Source organism: Silene latifolia, chromosome 6 (assembly GCF_048544455.1).
Source record: "Silene latifolia isolate original U9 population chromosome 6, ASM4854445v1, whole genome shotgun sequence".
NCBI lineage: Eukaryota > Viridiplantae > Streptophyta > Magnoliopsida > Caryophyllales > Caryophyllaceae > Silene > Silene latifolia.
The window spans coordinates 9,613,196-9,633,397 of NC_133531.1; the positions used below are offsets into that span (position 1 = coordinate 9,613,196).

Consider the following 20,202-nt stretch of genomic DNA (forward strand, 5'->3'; position numbering starts at 1 on the left):
GGAAGAGGATTTGGGGAGACGGAAACTTGAGAGTTTTGAGGAGTTGAAATGATGATGAAAGAGAAAAAGGTGGACGGGTGAGATTAAATAGGAGAGGGTAGTTGGGGTTTTGGAAAATGTGAATCGAAATGGAGTATGCGAGAAGTCACTCAACGATACACTGCAATTTCCCGCTCAAATAATTAGGGTTGCGCTTTCGCGGAAAATTGGGGGCAAACTGTTAGGCCCAAAATCTGGATATGGGCTGACTTGGGGCAGCAGGCCTGGAGGCGTTACGGGATGCAGGATATCAGGGAGTCAGGGTGCCAGCATCAGCGAGCAGCGCAGGAAGTGGGCTTTGGTCTACGCGGGAGAAGCTTGTGAGAGTCCAACATCTTGCGAGATCCGAAGAAGGAAAGTCCTACCCAGTGTTAAATTAGGAATAACTTGGTGGAGAAGTAAGAAACCCTAGCTCATCGACCTCCCCTATATAAGGAGCCTCAATGCAAAGAAGAAAGATCATCAGAGAATACGAGAATTACACCCTAACTTCCATAGCAAGCACACGAATTGTATTTCCTCTCGAATTATAGTAAAAATATTGGTGGGATTCCGTCTCCCCCTGCGGTTGTTTCCCACATTGGGTTTTCCGCGTCACCAAAATCGCTTGTGTTGTTTATTTGCGTTACTCATATAGGTTAACATACGACGCTCAAACAAATCATAATACAGACCTAACGCTAAGACCACTTTAACTCTAAATTGGTAGAAATTTACCAAAACAGGTTGTATTTTTGTGGTAGGGTCATTTAATTAAGCTACTAGCTAAGCAACATTTTATTTTGTAGCTTGACATGCCAAGTAGATATTTGTAGCAATATTGCTCTCAAGCTACATAGTTTCTCAATGGTAAGCTACATACACTTGTAGCTTAAAGAGGCTCACTTCATAAATTAACCAATAAAAAGTAAGCTACTAGAAATCAAGCTAATAGTTTGGTAGAGCTATTGTAGCTTTCAAGCGGGTCATATTTCTTCGTCTCCAAAGGTGAGCGACCCGCTTGAAATTGTTAAGAAATTGTAAGCAGGTCCTTAGAAGGTTGTAAAAAGGACCTTGCAATTTTTTTTTTAAAAAAAAAAAAAAAGAAAAAAAGAAAAAAAAACATGTTCACCATTAGAGTAGGAAAATTATAACCCGCTTGAAAACTACTGTAGCTCTACCAAGCTACTAGCTTGATTTCAAGTAGCTTTCTTTTCAATGGTCAATAAATGAGAAATAGGCCAATTCAAGTTACAATACATTAGGAGAAGTTAGGATCCTCTCCATTTTCTTAAAGAAATGGAGGATTTCACCTAACGGCAATCTAGCGGTCCAAATTTTATACCGAAAATAAAGGAAAAAAAGCGTTAGAAAGATAAGTATAGTATTATATTATCTTGTGAGAGAAAATGGACCCTCGTCCAAACTCGAAAGCAATTAGGATCTTCTCCATTTCCTTAAAGAAATGGCATTGGGAAGGTGTGTAGCTTAAAAGCAATATTGTTGAAAATTCTTATGTGGTAACTGGTAAGTCAAGCTACAATACATTGTAACTTACTACTAAAGATGCTCTTATATTCAAATTAGTAACACGTACATGGTCTCACGTGGAAACTTGGTCAATAGCTAGAAAATTGACCCGTTTGGCGTAAATTAAATTTCGCTAATTTTGGAAATTAAAAACCCAATTAATTAAGGTAAACAAACAATTGAGTATGTGGGATGGAAGGTATATTTAAAAATCAAAAGAAAACTTACTAAATTTCAAGACTCAATATTTACTCCCTCCCTCCAATAATAACATTTGATAGTTGTCATTTTCTATCGTTCCTCCACCACCTAAGTCACAATCCTCTCCGTTTTTTTCCTCTCTATTTTTCATTCATTTTCTCTAATAATTTCATATACATAATATATTATTTCGACCCACCATATTATCGATTGCTTGAAAATAGGACCGTTACATCTTTTGATGATAGAATAACTTGGACCGCCCACGCCCAAAGAAAACTAGTTTAAAACTCAAGAACATGGAGGTTTCAAGTCCTATTCAAGGCATAATATCGAGAATGCTTGAAGAGAAAGCGAAATGGAGGGATTCGAATTGCACAACCTCTTTTAGTTTTCACACTTTGAATTATAATCCGACTTTTACGGCCTTTAGCTCTCTACAATTTAAAATACGGATAATTAAGGGGGATAACACGTTAATGGGTTTTTCTAGGAAAAGGCTACAATACACCTAGTGTACAAAATTTTTGTACACGAACCAGTAGCTACGTGACACGTGGCAAACCATAGTTAGTTAGATTAGATTTATTTAAGGTTAGGTTAGTCATTTTCCAAATGTAGTTAACTAATTTATGGTCAGTTTTTTTTTATGGATAATTTTTTTTTTTTTTATAGTTAGTTTTTTTTATGGTTAGTTTTTTTTTAGTTGTACCTTTTCACATACGAACTTTAGTCTTTCGCATATACTTTTTACAATTTTACCCGTAACATTTTTTCTTACTGCTTCACGCAAAATCGATTACCCATCCCTTTCTTCTCCATCCACCGGCCTACCCTCACTGCTCCTGCTTCCCTTTTCCGACCACCACGATCTACTGCACGTATGATTTAAGAATAAACTACCTTGTCAAAAAAAATCCCACACCACAATTAATACTCCATTGGTCCATAATTCCAATACCCTCCTGCTGCACTGTGTCTTCCTTCATGTGTTTGTCAAATGAAAAAGCATCTAGTGATGACTGTTGAGCATACTCCATCGATAGCAGACTAGCAGGATTGAAACTACATTTAATACTCCATAGGTCCATAATCCCATCAGAATAATCCCCCAATTTTCGTTCTAGTCCATCTCAATCCATATTGATTGAAGTCTATCATTTCTAAGCAACACCAGTCATTATCTCGAACCCATATTTTATTTTAGGGTAGAGTATAAAAGAATTTCAATTAATCTACGATAATATGTAGCAATAGAGGTAAGTTACCGACTACAATAAGTAAATGAATTGATAGTTAAATGGAGAATAGTTTGAATTGTTGTTTTTGATTGTATAAGATGAAGATATATAAATTATGATATTATTGTTGAGGATGAAGATGTATGAATTTCACGAATTGAATTAGGGTTCATCGTCAATTGATTGATCGTTTTTGCTGATTAATTGAATTTACGCCTCTATTGACGAATTAGGGTTCATCATTATTAATGATTAAAAAAATCGAATTAAACACTAGATCAAACCAATTTCAGGAATTGAATTAGGGTTCACCATCAATTAATTGAACGATTTGCTGATTAATTGTATTATGGTTCATCAATTTTATTACTAGAATTCAATTAAGAACTAGTTTGAATGCCCGTGCGTTGCAACGGGGTAATTAACTTATTTATAATGCAAAAAAAAAAAAACGTTATAAGGGTTTAATGTTTACATTCTATGTCTAATGATTTGTTTACATATTATTAAAATATCTCTTTCAAAAAAAATAAAAGATTAATATATACGTGGGTTAACTCTTATTTATAATCATATAATCATCCCACCTTATACTAATTTTTCGATGTGGGACAATTCTACTATTGATAAGTAATATATTCACCAAACTTGGATTTTTTTCTGATGTGGGACAATTCTACTATTTATACGTAATATATATTCATCAAACCTGCATTGTTTTTCAATGTGGGACAAATAACATACTCAGAATTACACTATCTTTTTTGCACTTAGTTCGACATCCAACCAGATCTCGAATACCGAATACAGACAATTGCTACTCATTATATCTAATAGTTATACTTAAATTTAATAATATGATCAAGTACTCTCCATTAATATTTGTACGTTGTTTTTCTTCAAAAAAAATTTAACATAATTTAGATATGGAAATTTCCCGTGGTACCCCTTAATTTTGTCAGATTTTCTATGTTACCCCTACTTTTAAGAATCTGCCTATGGTACCCTTGAAGTTCCATTTTTTTGCCCATGGTACCCCCTAATGTAAAGGATGTTAAATGGACGTTAAGTTTGATGGCGTGACAATAAAATAACAATTAAAAAATAATACCCCCTTTATTGTTTTATTGGTACGGATATCTATCTCTTTTAAATGAAAATTTAATTAACTATATCATTATAATACTGGAAATTTCTCATGATAACCTCTTTGATAGATTACACATGCTACCATGGACGTTTGTTTTCTATTTTTTTTTTATCATAATTAAAATATGTGCAAATGATAGGAACCTATACTCTAATGATAGAATATTTTTGAACACAATTCTAATTATATTATTTAAACGTAGTATATTTATCACATCTACATTATTTTTCAATATGGGACATATAAAATCTATAGGTAGAAAATATAATGATATGAACTTTTAAGAGTTCTCCAAGACAATACTTAAGAGACTCAAAAGATTTTGGGTTGATGCCTAAGTTCCAAGGATGCCTCCTATTTATAATCATAGAATCACCCACCTTATGCTATATTTCGATGTGGGAAAATTCTATTTTTTATATGTAGTATATTTATCACACCTATATTATTTTTCAATGTGGGACATATAACATACTATGAAATACACCATCTTTAATATGTGCAAATTATATGAAATCTATATATACTCTAATGATAGCATTTCTTACCATGAATCTAATAATATTAATTTCATAATTTTTTTACCGACATTATTTTACCAAATGAAATGTAAAAGTTTTTATATAATAATTAGAAACATCACTTGAATATAAAATAAGAAATACAGAGTATATATTATAATAACTAAAAGATTTTCCAAAGATTAACTTAGATTAGAAATCATTATTGTAGAGACAGTAATACAAACTCTTTTAAGAGCTCTCTCTGACAATACTTAAGAGAATCAAAAGATTTTGGGTTATGACTTCTATTTATAATCATAAGATCACTCTGCCTTATGGTAATCTTCCTATGTGGGACAATTCTAATATTTATACATAGTATATTCACCAGACTTACATTACTTTTCAATGTAGGGCAAATAACATACTAAGTACACCATTTTTTTTTGCACCTACTTTGACAACCCGATTTAATAATGATAAAATACAATACAATACAATCTATACTCTAATGATAGCATTTTTTTGTCACAATCTAATTATATAATTTTCATACGATACTTTTTTGTCAAATGAAATATAAAGTTTTTATATCAAAATTATAAACATCACTTTAATATAATATAGAAAATGTTTATATATATATATATATATATATATATATATATATATATATATATATATTTGGGACAGTTCTATTATTTATACATAATATATTCATCACACCTACATTATTTTTCAATGTGGGACATATAACATACTAAAAAGTACATATCTTTTATATCAAAAAATTTTGGGTTAATACCTAAGTTTCAAGGATGCCTCATATTTATATTTATAGAATCACCCTACTGTATACTATTATTTCAATGTGAGATACATAATTTAATTATTTAGACGTAGTATGTTCATCATGCCTACATTATTTTTCAATGTGAAAGATATAACATACCAAGAAATACATGTCTCTTCTTAAAAAAGCTATTATTGTATACATATTATTTTTCTTTGGAGGTAAAACCACTTAGTCTCGATCATTAGATAGAGATCTCTACATCGTACATATAACGACTTATTAACGCTCTATTACTGCATTCAGAAAACAACCATTAGTAAAATCTTTAGTTTTGTACTGTGTCAGGAGACTACCATTAGTAAAACCTTTAGTTTTTTATTTTTTGATTTTCTTGTTCATGTTCTTAGTAAAACCTTTAGTTTTGTATTTTTTGATTTTCTTGTTCATGTTCTTAACTCTTTCCCGGGTAGTTCCCTGCAACGATTTCCACTTTATTTTTTATATCATATGTAGATAATGATAGAAAATCTTAAGAGCTATTTAAAACAATATTTATGAGACTCAAAATTTTTTGGGTGGATACATAAGTTCCAAATATGCATCCTATTTATAATCATAGGATCACATCACCTTATACTAATTAATCTTTCGATGTGGGATAATTCTACTATTTATATGTAGTATATTCACCACTCCTACTTATTTTCCAATGTGGGACAAAACATAGTCAAAAGTACACAATTTTACGTATTAAGAAGTACACCATCTTTAATATGTGCAAATAATATGAAATTTATACTCTAATGATAACATTTTTTTCCACAAAGCTAATTATATTATTTTTATAATTTTTTAAAGATATTTTTTTTTTGCCAAATGAAATGCAAAAGTTTAATATAAAAATTGGAAATATCACTTGAATATAATTTAGGAAATATACATATTATAATAATTAAAAGATTTTCCACTTTATTTTTTACATCAAAAATTATACTTTCCTAAATTGATTTTTGATGACGTGGACGCTCTCAGATCGCTCGAAAAAACTCTCTTTTATATATATATATATATATATAGATTGATTATTTGTATAAGGATTCATCAATTTTATTATTATTATTTGTATAAGGATTCATCAATTTGGCTTACTCTCTGTTGAACGATTTTGATTATTTGTATAAGGATTCATCAATTTTATTAATAGAATTCAATTAGGAATTGATTATTCGAATAAAATTAGGGTTCAAATAATTATTATTTTTCGAAAAATAAATCAATTATAAAAAAAATTACTAAATTAGCAAAAACAAAGTAATTTCTAAATTCCTTTAATCAATCCCTAAAACCGGTGAATCTAAATTGGGAATTTAGAAAAATAAATAAAATATAAAAAAAACTAACCATAAAAAAAAACTAACCATAAATTAATTAACTACATTTGCAAAATGACTAACCTAACCCTAAATTAATCTAACCTAACTAACTATGATTTGCCACGTGTCAAGTAGCTATTGGTTTGTGTACCAAAATTTTGTACACAATGTGTATGTGTATCATCTTCCGGTTTTTCTAACATGTTAGAAAATCCGCACATTAAAACTACTTCGTACAATTCAAACTCTTAACCACATGCCACTATCGTACGTCAATATATTTTTCCACTTAAAACATTTAACAACATTAATTTGAGAATTCACACATTAGGAATTTATCCTTACAGTGTTACTACACAAGATCGAATATATAACAAATTAGTCTTCAGACATAAAAAAAAGTGTTAAGTGTACAAAATAATGAACAATGCCTTAGTTCAGAATTGATGACATTAATTACACAATTTTCTGCAAGTAAACCTATACACAATTTGATGTTTTAGTAATGGTAAGAATAATTTGCCTCATTAAGTGAGAGCAAATACACTTGAATACACACTCGAGTCCTCGACTCCTCGATCCCATGGAAAAATTAAAATTGACGTAACAATGGTTAAAAACAGAAAACAAATGAAAAAATTGTTTTAAATAACTCTCATGCATTTCCACTTGATGGTGGAATTATGGTAAGAGCTAAAATCCCACTTATTGTTGCTGAACCAGCTCCTAGTAAAAATGCTGGTAAGTTACCGCCTCCAAACAAGTTATCCCATGGTCCACTAATTAACGACACAAACACCTACACAATAAGTACGATAAATAATTTAGTTAAATTACATGAGTGAATATGGTCACAAATTTACAAGCAATACATCAAAAATTTGATTTACTTACCTGCGGTACACAAATTGCCAAATTCATGAGTCCTAGTGATAATCCTGTTTAATTTAAGTAAGAAAAATGTAGAGAAGACTTGATTAATGATTGTTCAAAAGGGTGATTTATTCAAGTTTACAAGAATTATGTTTGGTAGAGCAAAAACTTACCATGACCAGCTCCAGAGTCAGATGAGTACATTGATGCCAATGCAAATGGAATGCTATAAGTAGCCTGTTAGAAAACCATTTATGTAAAGTTTGATAATCGATACGAAATAACTACTTAAGTAATAAAATGTATCAAGACTTAGCGAGTCACATGCTTATGTCAATTCATGGACTATATAACCAGTTGTATATGTTGTACGGTTTAGAATTTGAGTTTTGTGAAAAAGTATCTGAGCTTTATGTTAAAGAATATGAGCTTTATTAAAAAGTATTGAACCCATCCATTTACACATTAAAAACATAAACTTTAAATTAGCTCAGAAAGAATACATATAAGCTCGTATTCTTATATCTTGGTTGTACCATGTTTATGTTACAACTGGATATATAATCCTATTTGTGTGCTTATGTACCAAATATTCTTTAAAAATAAACAACATAAGGTGTAATGGTTATTAATACAATGAGTTACGAGTGTTAGACTAACCGCTTGTGGAATCCCGGTCACAGCAAAAAGGGCCAAAGTGCCCAATTTGATACCGGTATCAGGTGTTGAGGTGGAAGACGTATGTCTCCTGGCTTTCTCAGCTAACTTGGTTAAAGGTAGTGTGCATAACAAAGCTGCAGCTAGCACAAAATTAAGAAGACCCCAAGTTCTTCTAGCACCACGTAACAATTTTGACAATGGGTCAATGCATATAGACATTAGCCCTAATACCGCTGCCGTTAACATTAGACCTAATGATCCCGATCTTACTCCCATGTCATATAACCTTAGTTCTTTCGGGTTACCCTGCAATAGTATGTATGCAATTATATTATATGTTATAATTGAATTATCACTTAATTAAAGAGGTTGTTCTAGGTTAGTTAGCAGTGAGGATCCTCTGTCCCATTTGGTGTCCCATTGTGTGTGCCACACCACTTACCTTCTAACACATCAACAAGTTAATATATATATATTGTAATATTCTATTTTGCTATAAGTGATGTGTTGAAATGCAAGTGGTGTGGCACAGACAAAAGTGGGACAGAGGATCCTCACTGTTAGTTATAGAAATAGTATATCAAACTCATATATAAGGGGAATTTCGATCAAACATGTATGGAAAGTAAGAGTTTTTGGGGAATAATCCGTTTTACTAATATGTGATACAGATTTGAGAAATGTAAGAAATTCAATGGAATAAAAGGATTATCATGTATATTGGTTTAAAATTACTCCATATGTAACAATTTTTTTTATCCTCGAATATAACAAAATGAAGAAGTAATTTACCTTAGGGTTACCGCCATAGATTTCAAGACCGACCCAATCAGTATTAAACATAAGAAAAGGAAACCAAGCAATCCAATTGAAAGCAGTAACCAAGAAGAGAAGCCACATTGGTTTTCCAAGATTCTTAAAAGAAGTCTTCACTTGTGCAAAGAAGGGAACGCCATCGTCATGAAGGGTCTCGACGTCGGGTTCGGCCACGATAAAAAGTGGAACCGCAACCACTAAAAGAAGAAAGGCAATTTGTATGAGAAAACATGTTTTAAGGTTGGCACAATATGTGTCACAAGCATCTGTTTTTGAGAAAGGAAGAAATTTGTATAATTTGGGACGCGATCCGGCGGCATAACCAAGAATGTTTCCTACTGCCATAAAAAATGAGAAGAATCCATTCGCTAATCTCATTTTTCCGTGGTTGTGTCTTGAAAGATCTGCCAAAAATGCCCTACTTGGATCCTGCGTAGATCAAGGCATGCAAATTAAATAAGTATAGTATGAATATATGATTATAGTTTATCAAAAAGGATCAATGTAAGCTTGACAATTATTTAAGACATTGAAAATGTCACAAACAGCCACTTCACATCACTGTGTGCCAAATAATCCCTTTTCATGATCGTTTACAAAGTAAAAATCACGGTGTACATACGTAAAAGACAACGTAATACTTCAAATTTTGTTTAAAAGTACTTGCTTCACAAAATATTATTGGACATATATTGATGTTATAACTTATAACTGTTACACGTGTCGATTTTTTCTAACACTCTTAAAACGTTTTAATAAGAGAGTCGAAATATTAACCTGGACCATGTTATTGGCAATATCAAGAATCCAAAACCCAACAACAAAAAGAGCCACGGCTCTAGGCTTAGTCCTTTTACTAACATCATCACCAAACCTATGCCCAAGATCCGCAGCAAACCCAATTAAAAGCACAGCTAAACAAATCAATGTGGTACCCATTGTAATAAAAGGCTTTCGTCTACCAAACTTGCACTTGGACCTATCACTCGTATAACCCACTATTGGTTGGACCAATATACCTGATATCGGCCCACACAACCATATTAAAGATGACATTGTATGACTAACACCTAAAAGTTGTATGTAGGGTGTCAAAAGCGATAATTGTAGTGCCCATCCAAATTGTACTCCGGCCGCTATTGATGCGACCGAAATAATCTTCCATATCGGTGATGTAGTTTCTGTTGACATGTGTTTCTCAGGCTCGTCAGAGTTCATATTATCGAGGATCCCTCGATTTGATCAACAGTGTAACTTGTTTTTATTAGCCACGTAATCTATATTCTTTTCTGATTTAATAAAGAAAAAAATAAATTATGTATTAGGGTAAACCCAACTTTAATTATTTTTTTTGTTTCTTTTACTATGATGCTTTGTTGTTTATAGTGAAGATAACCTTGAAAATGTAGGAATTAAATGTGTGAAAATTGATAGAAATGTAGCTCAAGAGAAGTATAATTGTTTGTAATGTTGACTAACAAGATCTTAATTAAAATGATTTGGATATTGGATTAAGGAAATAATAATTAACCCAAGTATATATGAGTTAAAGAGCCAAGTGAGACAAATGCGGTTAAACCAGTGAAAGTAGATAAGTATTGTTGAATGTGTAACAATTTATTAGTTTCCTAATTAAGAGGAAGATTAACTAACAATATCCTCTTCTAATAGCAAGTTTGCAGCATACCTTTGAATTAATTACTCCTACTTTAATGGTAATAATAATCAGACTTTTTGCTACGTCCGTTGTTAGCGTGGATAAAGGATGCATGTGTCAATACATGTAGGAAATTTAGGATCAAAGCTTCATTAAATCCACAACTTTCCTAAAATAGATCAAATTTAGTTGATGATGGGGTAATTTTCCATGTGTAAATAAAATCTTAAAATGATATGATCCATTGGTTTATTTTCATTTAAACTCTAATGAAGCTTTTTTTTTTTTTTTTTTTTTTTTTTTTTTTTTTGGCAGCAGTAAAAAAAGTGTCCTACATTCTCATGGCCCTTTGTGCGAGGCCATGAGCAATCTTATTTAAGCCCCTTGGAACATAACTAAAACATAAACAATGAAACGATGAAAACATAAGAAAAATGTCTTCAAGGATCCCTTGGATAAGGTGATGTCCAAGTTCAAGCCCCGCAATTTGATTTACCAGTTGAAGGCAGTCTGATGCAACCTCGAGATGAAATTGTCCATTATCACGCGCCCACACTAGGGCTCTACGGATACCCAATGCCTCCGCTTGCAAAGTCGATTACGCCCTTATCTTAATACCCCCTTCGAATAAAACGCCTTCCCTACCAAAAGCAACCCAACCTATAGCTGCGTCATAGGAATTACACCAACTCGCATCAACTTTAATCTTAGTACTAAGACATGAGTTAGGCCCTCCGACAACGTAAAAAGGACATGACTATTTCTTATCCTATTTTGACTCCCCTCATCTCCAACTAGCTCGCCTCGCCGCCTCCTTCACACCCTTGCTACGTAATTTTGCAAAGCATTAAGGGTCGTCACCACGGTCTCTGACAATGATGTAAAAAACAACCGCGGAATGAACTCTCCACCTCTAAAAATTAGATTATTTCGTAGTTTCCATAAACACCATAAGGTAGCAAGAAATTGCACAACCCGATCTTCACGCGACCTCGAACAAACTCAAGTAACGTAGCCAATTAATAATCCATTCCCCAATATTAACATTATCATTATGTGTTGTATGTATTCCAAGAGTGGAACAAGCCCATACCTTAGCTGAAATATGGCAATCCCTAAACAAGTGTTCCAACGATTCAATCTCTTTAACATCATGAGCACATAAATGGCAAAAAGGATCCACCAAAATCTGCCTTCTAGCAAACTCACTACCCACTGGGAGAGAGTTGGTAATAATTTTCCATACAAGAACTTTCCATATTTGTGGCCCCGTGAACCGCCATAGCCTTGACTTGCGAATTTTTACCCCTTACACTCGTTTTGTCCTATCTTTCTCCGATCCCTTCTTTTCCATAAACTCTCTAAACACGGTCGTAACCACTTTTGACAAAGATACGAGCCACTATTAGTATGCTTCAATAGATGACATCCCTCTTTCGTGAGATACAAAGAGGAATAGCGAGAATTTTTTTAGCATAATCCTCATCGAAGAGAAAGTTAACTAGTTCCTCATTCCAATTACCACAACTAAGGCTAATATCTTTAATTCGTAAGTTCATAAAGTGGGTAAAATCCAGGGATAAGATGTGATTCCTAGGCTCCGGACATTCCCCGTTAACCCACCTTGAGCTCCAAACACTTAAAGTAGAATCAATACCCGGTTTCCATCCAATATTTGGAATAATAAGATTCAGCCCATGGAGAATACTTCTTAATCCCCAAGATCGATTACCACCTTTCCTAATGAGTAACCCGTCGGAATAAGCATTAGTGCCAAACAACTTCTCCCTAAAAACGCTACCAAAAAACGAATCCTGCTTTGAAACCAACTTCCAGGCGTGCTTAGCAAGCAAAGCCTGATTTAGACACTCAATATTCCGAATACCAAGACCTCCTTCACTCTAATGAAGTAAACATTTAAAAAAAATGAAAAAAAAAAAACAAAACTGTATCATATGTACAAAAACTGGTATCGTATATACGGATATTCATGTAACTAAAACCATATACCATGTCGTATCCGTATATTAAAATTGTATCGTATATTTTTGTTCAGCCATAAAATAAATCAGTTAATTATGATGACCTACTAAATCACGCAAGTAATTATCTTTCTATTTTTTTTTTTTTTTTTTTGTGACGAGGGAACCCGCGGCCGCTATCTTCGGTGCGCACTGGGTAAACCCTCAAATATACGTGATAACCTGCAAACCACGTATATTATGTAAACCAACCGAGAGTGACATGCTCGAAATCTATAAAACTTCTACTCAGGCCATAAATACTGCACAAAATTGCTGACCCAACGACAAAATTTAAGTAGTTAGGACTTAGGACCCTAAAATGGAGCAAATAACAATCACATGAAGTTCAAAGAAAGGTTCTATACTAGTCTATATTCCTACACAAATTCTCATTGAAGACATGACATATCCGTCACAAGCTGAAGACGGATACCATTTTACCTCACAATGTACCCACTTTTTCTCTCTCTGCAACACTATTCATGTGGTCCCTTTTCTCCACTAACCCATTTTGTTACCATTTTATCTCACAAAATATCCGTCACAAATGGTAACCCGTCACAAGGGAGACCAATTGATATTCCTAGGCTTATGTTTGGCATATAAATCACATATTTCACATCACTTTGAACATTATGCAAAGTTACGCAACCTTTTGAATGGTGTTTCTAGCATCAATATCATATTTTGTGGTCCTTTAACCTAACCTCTTAAGTAATTAAAAGAGTCCCAAGAATCCATCATACATCAAAGTTGGGCCGGCCCATTTTTTGGATTCGATCCACGTTGCCTTTCCTTTTCATGCCCTTCTATATCACGGTTTACCTACCATCACTTTGCTAGCTAGGGTTCTAGAGGATTATATATCTAATATTCCTCATATTAATATGATTCGTTTTACATTATTATATGCGAAATTGCGAATTAATACACTAAACAATTTAATTTTATCGATCAAATGAGGGTGTGTAACCTAAAAAGAGTCGTTGCATATCATACAACGATCTTACATTATTCTTACGTATATATATGGGTTATTTTGGCTTGGGTGCCACGGTGGAAACTACAACCCACGGAATTAGTTATTCACTTGATTATGTATTTCACATAAATTGAATAAAAGTCGTTTAGTTAGAATGTGGGAAGTGAATTTCCGTCTTAAACGGTATCTTAGAAAACTTACGATTAAATAGAAAACTTACGATCACTAATTCACTATCTTGGGAAACAACTACATAAACCTTGCTCATTGCAACATGATGATGCATAATAAATGTATCGGTTATCCACCATAGTATATACAGTTGGTGCCCATGCTATATGTGTACGTATAACGTGTCGATATTCGATTAGATATATTCTCTATAGTTAGCACTCACATTTGTTGGATTATAAATTTTTGTATTATTAATGCATATGGAGTACTCCTTTCGTTCAGGTTATTTTCTTAACTTTTGATTAAAAATTAAAATGCTACTTGTAAAGATTATAAAAAATTAAAAAATGTTTGGAATAAAAGGAGTACAAACGAGAGGTAATACATAGTCGATGATGCATAAATTTATAATTTTTTCATTAGATTTTTCTGAAAATTTCCATAAAAATTACAAAGGAGGGGTAATATTTATACCGGAGCAATTTCTTGCTTTGCAAAAGCTACAATTTACAATGACTTGCAACTCCCACCTTCCCTCACATACACTTGATTAATCAACATACAACGAAATAAAGTCACCGGGTTTAAGAAAAATAAAGAGAAGCGAAAAATAGGTGTGACTACGCGATTAATGGAGATTTAAAAGCTCCATAATCATATTTTTCTCTCAACAAAAAAAAGACAAAAAAAGTTATTTAGTGACCGCCCATGGACCCACCAATCTTAATATCCGGGGGTGGTGAAGGAAGCATAGTAAAGGAAAGAATAGCACTCGCAACTGCTGCAACCGCTCCTGCAACCAACGCCGGCAAATTGCCACCACCAAATAGACCGTCCCATGGCCCGCTTGTTACTGACACAAACATCTGTCATATAATGCATTGAACATACTCAATTAACAACCGAACTTTCATTTAATACGCAAATATACCTTATTTTATGTTATTCACGTTAAGAATACAAAGTGTGACATAAAACTAGTTATATTATTACTTCGTATAATTTGTACTTTTGTGACATAAACTTTACTAACAAGCTAGTAACATCCAAATATTTTTGGTCTGTTTTGTTAATAAATGCTTATTTCACACTCGACTAATTATTATGAATGGCTTCATGAACAAGTACTTACTTAATAAGAGTTCGAAACCCCGAAATTTCCGTGTACACTAACATGTTGAGCGTGACCAAAAAGGTAGAAAAGTCCGTCGTCCAAATCTTAAAATGGATGTCAATTTTATGTACATTTTCTAGGTGGACAATTTGGTTAGTTAGTTGTTAAGTCATACGTGAGAATTACATGTGTTTGTAGGGTCCAAATGTTATAAATTAAAGTACTTAGACGTTTGTGGATAAAATGCTTACATTTGTGATTATTTGATTACAAAATCTTGTGTAATAAATGCGTAAGAATTTAGGTTATGTCGGTTCGATTCCGATGTCTTACCTGAGGTACGACTATTGCAAGGTTGAGAACTCCCAAAGAGAGACCTGAAAAATTATTTACCATAAAATTAAATGAAAGTTAATTGCAATATTTCAATTAGTTTGTGGATACATAATAAAAGAATTTTGTAATTTGAGTTTTTTCATACCTTGACCAGAACCCGAAGATGCTGAGAATATTGATGCCAATGCAAAAGGAATACTGTAGGTGATCTGTAAGACACATATAGTCGAAGAATGATTTGACATTATTATTCCGATTTTTAAGTTAAAAGCAAATCATAGAAATAAAGTATACTCGTATAAGTTAAGAGAGATATGTACATGTAAATTTTCAATAATTTAATATAAATATTATGTAAAAATGCTACATACAACAATCTTATTTTAGTTTTGCATCGAACGATACAGTTAAGTTACACAAAATAATAGTCGACTTTAATCCGATTAAATAATATTTACCTAAAATCAAGGGTAGCCAATTTTGGCGATTTGATCACTTTCTTATGCTATGACTCATTTAGTTATTTTGTGGACCATGGAAGTAATTGAGTGACATTAACAAGAAGAAAAAGATGTGTAAATCCACTAATAACCTTCCAAAAAGACTCATCTTGACAAAATTTCTCACTTCTCTTGTTTTATTACCACATAAGAAGATTAAAAGGACACTTAATCACAATTCTTATATGTCATTTTAATTAAGAGTTATTACTAATTTGACTATTTTACGCATAGTTTTTAAACTTATATGCTTCTCATCAAAAGAAAGAAAATTCAAAGTGAATATGAAGAAGACCACTAAAATAGAATCAACCGTAGGGAATAAATTATGGATTATTGTCCTTACGCTTGTCATAGGAATATATATAAGTATATTATATTCAAAGACAACATTCTACTACTAGTGGCATATGAATGTATATGTCATTATCAATAATTTCAAAGAATGAATGATTTAAGTGACTAAGAGTTTAAAGACTAAATATTTATGAGCGGTCATTATCTTGTTTACGGAGTTTCAATTTTCGACGTTATTATTCATGATTGTCGGTACAAGCCTAGATTCAATATTTACCGTGGAGGATTGGTTCTACTACGCAGAATATGAATGAATAATTCCAAGTTTCTAGCTTAAACCCTCATGGACGATGCAACTATTGATAACAAACTACGTCAAACTGAATTAGGATCCGTCACCCTATTAAAAACCAAGAAGCTAACATGATACGTGATTTGCATATTACTCCGTATTACATGTGTCCAAAATTTATCCAATATAAGACTGATGAAATCGTCATCCCTTATATTAAAAATAAAAGGATAAAGACAATATTCATAACGACCATAACGACTTATTTGGACTACTTGGAGTCTTTTGACTAATCGCAGAAAAATCCAAAACAAAGACACAGATTTTCAACTTAATTTCTTTTTAAAATTGTTGACTACTGGTTATTGTTCGTAACAACACGTCGGTCCAAAAAGTAAGAGGCTCCGTGGACGGTGTGCCTTGAAGGCTACAACATAAATCACCTTACAACGAAATTTCACAACCTAATTAATAAGTACTCGTACTTACTCGTAACAGTTAACAATGACAGCCAGATTAACTATTAAAAATCTAATTTCACACTTAAGCGGGATAACATTAACATTTAAAACCGTCTTATATAAATATTAATATGCGTATATGAAGCCTACGTAAAAGGCTTAAAAGGGTCAAATTGTTATGAGTTACTACATACTATCATGCAATTCATGAGAACAAGAGTTATCACTTTCCCATGTCATGCATGAACATTTTTTAGTAACTTTTTTTCACTTTTTCAAAATCTTATCTATTTTTTAATACTCTTTTTTAATTGATAGAATGTCCTAGAAAGAACATTTCCCAACTTTTTAAGCATAGTTAATTAAGACCATACCAACCCAAAAACAAAGGCAACAACTAATTGTAAAAAGAAGAAACCAAAACATTTAATGAAAAACCCGGTGTGACCGATATTAACCTATTTAATGACAAAAAGATTTATATTAAATTTATCGGTATCTTATGCATAAGACAGTCTTACATGAAAGACAAAATAAAACACATACTACGTTATATATCTACTCATTTAATTGTAACTCTAATATAACGGTTTCAGATATAAGACTTTCACGTGTATAAAATCGTCTTATATTTATTTATACGTATACGTGCATAACAAAACATGCAAAAAATAAATTTTGAGAAATTAATCATTAAGAAAACATACCGCAAGGGGGACTCCAAGGACAGCAAAGATAGCCAAAGCACCACCCTTAACAGCAGCAGGAGGCGGTGGCGGGTCGACGGAAGCGGCCAAATGAAGATTGGCTCGATAATGCTCAGCAGACTTAGTAACCCAAACCATCATGGCTAAAGTTATGGCTAACAAAATGTTAACCACACCCCATAATCTCTTAACTCCACGTAATAAACGTGCCAAAGCTTCAACTACTAGTGACATAACGCCTAAAATAACACTTTGTATCATAAGCCCTAATGCACCGGTGTGTACACCCATGTCGTACGCTTTTCCGACACCGACTTGGCCTCCGTAAACTTCTTTACCCATCCAATCGGTGTCGAATAGGAAAAATGGAAACCATGCAATCCAATTTAGACATGTTACTACTAGTAGTATCCACATTGGACGTGGTAGGTCTTTTAAGGCACCGAATAATTCACCAAAGAATGGGAGTCGAGCGTTGCAGCCGGTGGCTGCAGCTTTTAGGTTCGACTCCTCTTCGTCTAGTTCCTCGAGCGAGAACTGACGTTCTTTCACGAGGAACGAGGCGATGGTTGTTAGGACTAGTAACATTGTGATGGATATTAAAAAACATGATTTTAGGTTGGCACAGTATGTGTTACACGCGGCGGTTTTGGTAAAGGGGAATACTTTGTATAGGTTACGGTAGGCCCCGGCAGAGTAACCTAATACGTTGCCGACAGCCATAAAAAATGAAAATAATGAGTTGGCTGTCCGGGTCTTGGACTGGGACCCGGCTGCTAAATCAGCCAACAATGCCCTGCATGGACCCTGCAGGGTGTTGTTGGCCACATCCAGTATCCAGAATCCAATTACAAAAATAGATATGGCCCGAGGTTTGACCGTTTTGCCCTCAGGGTCACCGGCCGCGTGTCCTATATCAGCTGCAAAACCAATAAGGAAAACTGCGATCGCTACCAAGATTGCCCCCGCCACAATAAAAGGGCGACGACGGCCAAACCTTGACGTACAACGGTCACTATAATAACCAACCGTTGGTTGGACAATCATTCCGGAGATTGGACCACATAACCAAATGTAAGAAGACCATTTATGACGAATACCTAGTAGTTGAACGTAAGGAGTTAGTAAAGACAATTGTAACGCCCATCCGAACTGTACCCCGGCCGCTATTGAAGCTACTATAGCTAGCTTCATTAGCGAACTGGGGTCGGTTTCGGCTAAGGTCGGGTTCTTCTCTAAATGTAGAGAAGAACCCGCTACATTATTGGCATGACCATTTTTCATTTCTCTACCCGTCATTTTTGTAATTTGTTTAAGTGTGAATTTGATATGAAGTGTGGTTTTGGTGAAGGGTTGAATATATAGGGAGAGGAAAGGTAAATAGGTGTGTTATTGTGTGGGCCAATATGCCTTAAGCTTATCCATTTTGAATTGAGTTTGTCTTACATTTTGGTGAAATTTTTTTAGTTAGACATTACACGTGTTTAAGGGTATTTAATTACATATTCCTAATAAAATATGGAGTAACAATAAAGAAAATAGTATGGAAAAAGTAGGTTGGGTTTAGGAGATATGTTGTTTTAAGGTCATGTAATAATTTAGAGTCCGGATTCTTTGTTACATTTTCACGTATCATTTTATGTCAATATGTCACACTATCTCTATATGTGACATATAAACATTAATCATTAAAAATAATTATGTAAATATCATAATAGCATTATGTGTCAGAAGATAAAAGTAGTGAGACACAAGATGAGACATGGATATGGAATAGAGCCATAGAGAATAATAATTTAGAGTCCGGATTCAATAGAATTAATCAATAGTCTAAATACAATTTTAAGTAGAAACTTTTGTTAGTCGTAAGACTCGTAATAGAATAAAAAAATCATTACTGATTAGAGAATAATAAAAGTTATTTCGAAAATTATGCTAGAAAAAAGAATGAAGAATGAAGATACGAGGTTACATGAATTATTGAGATCAATAATTCCTTCATCTAGATAAACCACTTTATTTATTCCATTTCTATATTCTCTTTTATCTCATATTACCTAAATTTATACCAAAATGATTAATTAATCAATTAATTAAGTGAAAAAGGAGTGGCTCTATTTGTGTTAATGTAATTTGGAATCATACATTAGTGAGAAATCAATGGCGTAAAAAAGACCCCAACTTTTGCAAAGTTCTCACCAGATTTTGGATCATATTATTAAGTCAACAATTCAACATACTAAAGTGGATAATTCATGTGGTACTACATAATTATGGTGCCTTAAATTGAGCACCGTCCATTATTATTCCTTAGATTTTCTTAGTTCATTTTTTTTTGGCAAAAAGGTCATTTTATAAATAAAAATCATATGACATTTACACAATAAACTCCACATTTGCACATCTTCTATAATATCGCTGCTTCATGATACCGTTATCGTATTTAAAATGAGTCATTAATGAGTACTCTAATTGAGACATCATCATGCATGCCTGG

The 20,202-nt window shown here is 33.1% G+C and overlaps 2 protein-coding genes across 2 annotated transcripts; both read right to left on the reverse strand.

Annotated features, from left to right (window-relative positions):
* Positions 1–7,217: 7,217 nt before the first annotated feature.
* LOC141658563 (sucrose transport protein SUC2-like) lies at positions 7,218–10,674 on the reverse strand. The gene is made up of 6 exons (XM_074465493.1): positions 9,939–10,674; positions 9,138–9,590; positions 8,346–8,651; positions 7,859–7,922; positions 7,707–7,750; positions 7,218–7,611 (listed from the first exon to the last, which is right to left on the reverse strand). Exons 1-6 carry the CDS (start codon positions 10,377–10,379, stop codon positions 7,468–7,470), a joined length of 1,452 nt encoding a protein of 483 aa, XP_074321594.1. The 5' UTR covers positions 10,380–10,674; the 3' UTR covers positions 7,218–7,467.
* A 3,717-nt stretch (positions 10,675–14,391) lies between these two features.
* LOC141586267 (sucrose transport protein-like) lies at positions 14,392–19,050 on the reverse strand. The gene is made up of 4 exons (XM_074407442.1): positions 17,706–19,050; positions 15,594–15,657; positions 15,446–15,489; positions 14,392–14,864 (listed from the first exon to the last, which is right to left on the reverse strand). The coding sequence occupies exons 1-4, from the start codon at positions 19,002–19,004 to the stop codon at positions 14,694–14,696; spliced, it is 1,578 nt and encodes a 525-aa protein (XP_074263543.1). The 5' UTR covers positions 19,005–19,050; the 3' UTR covers positions 14,392–14,693.
* Between the last annotated feature and the right edge of the window lie 1,152 nt (positions 19,051–20,202).